This window comes from Rhagoletis zephyria, unplaced genomic scaffold (genome assembly GCF_001687245.7).
Source record: "Rhagoletis zephyria isolate East Lansing unplaced genomic scaffold, Rhagoletis_zephyria_1.1 Rzeph_scaffold_12723, whole genome shotgun sequence".
In the NCBI taxonomy this organism is placed as follows: Eukaryota; Metazoa; Arthropoda; class Insecta; order Diptera; family Tephritidae; genus Rhagoletis; species Rhagoletis zephyria.
In genome coordinates, this window is record NW_016169797.1 from 13013 (window position 1) to 14534 (window position 1522).

Below are 1522 nucleotides of genomic sequence, written 5' to 3' on the forward strand. Positions count from 1 at the left end.
TTCCACAGCAGCCTACGGCAGCTAGAGCATGACTCCTCCAATGGAGTCCCCCCAAATAAATCCCAGCTCATTGCACAGCAGCCTACGGCAGCTAGAGCACGACTCCTCCAGTGGAGTCCCCCAATTAATATATATGGTCACCTTTAAACCTGGTCTCCCGCTCTCCCTCAGCTAAACAAGTACATTGTTAAAATTTTTTACAAAATTTAATTTACTATTTTTTTACTTTTTATTTTATTTTACTATTTCATTCAACTTAACTTATTTTATTTTATTGAATTGAATTGAATTTTATTTTATTTCGTTATATCTTTCCAAGTTATTTTTAATTATTTCATTTCCTTTCCCTTAATTTATTTTATTTTTATTTATTTCATTTTATTTTATTTTATTATATTTTATTTTATTTCATTATATTATATTATATTATATTATATTATATTTTATTTTATTTTATTTTGTTTTATTTTATTTTATTTTATTTTATTTTATTTTATTTTATTTTATTTTATTTTATTTTATTTTATTTTATTTTAATTTCACTAAGCATTAAAATTAATATACTAAATTCAATTTTACTTTTCCAGGGAACAAATATTACGTGTGAAAAATGACGAAAGCATACCGTTCCTGTTGGTGGGTAACAAATGCGATTTGAGCGACAAACGTAAAGTGCCGCTAAACGAATGCCAGGCACGCGCCCAACAATGGCAGGTGCCCTATGTGGAGACCTCCGCTAAAACGCGTGAAAACGTAGACAAGGTAAGCACTTCGTAGTGTGATGTTTGCGAATAGTGTGTATGTGCAAAGAAAAAATAGGTTCCTTAGCAATCAATTGACGTTGTCTTGCAACTCTAAAGAAAAAAGCGCAACTACGTCATTTTGCTGTGCTGCGTTTATTTGTAGTAGTTCTTCTTTTAATTTCTTGTCACCTACGTTTTATTCCACTCCATTGATTTACACTTTTCCTTTAATTTTCACATGACTGCAGTTCACAGTTGTTGCCCTCCCTCCTTTTTTATAGCGTATATACATACGTACATATTTGTGAAATTTCCTTTGACCCCCCTTTTTTATGCGCAAAAACAATATTGCAAAATTAATAAATAAAAAAAGTATATACATACATGTAAATCGTTTGCCAATCATTGTGCGTTCTCGCAATTGCCAATTGTATTTATATGCGCCCTTTTGTTGTTGTTGTTTTTATGTTGTACTATTTCATTAATTTTATTTATTCATTAATTTTTAATTTGCATTTGTTTGTTGTGGGGCAAATTACATTCACACAAAGACACAATACGCGATAGCACATGCGCGCATTTTGTACTAAGCTATGTGTAAACGTAAATAGGCTTAAAATAACACAAAAATAATAAATATGAAAGCTACGTACGTGCATATGTATTTGTAGTCACCGGCATAGCCATAATAAATAACCATTTCTTGCTCTCATTTTCTTTGTCGTTGTCCTACAACTCGATTGCACAGACGATTCAGAACACCATACAGATTAGTTTAA

General features: G+C 30.9%; 1 protein-coding gene across 1 annotated transcript in view; it reads left to right on the forward strand.

The window, feature by feature from the left end:
- LOC108377804 (ras-related protein Ral-a-like) overlaps positions 1–792 on the forward strand; it is an 8286-nt gene extending 7494 nt beyond the window's left edge. Inside the window, exon 3 of the mRNA XM_017634099.1 lies at positions 588–792. Coding sequence (XP_017489588.1) covers positions 588–777 — 190 coding nt within the window. The 3' untranslated portion in view covers positions 778–792. The remainder of the gene's footprint in view (positions 1–587) is intronic.
- Positions 793–1522: the final 730 nt, after the last annotated feature.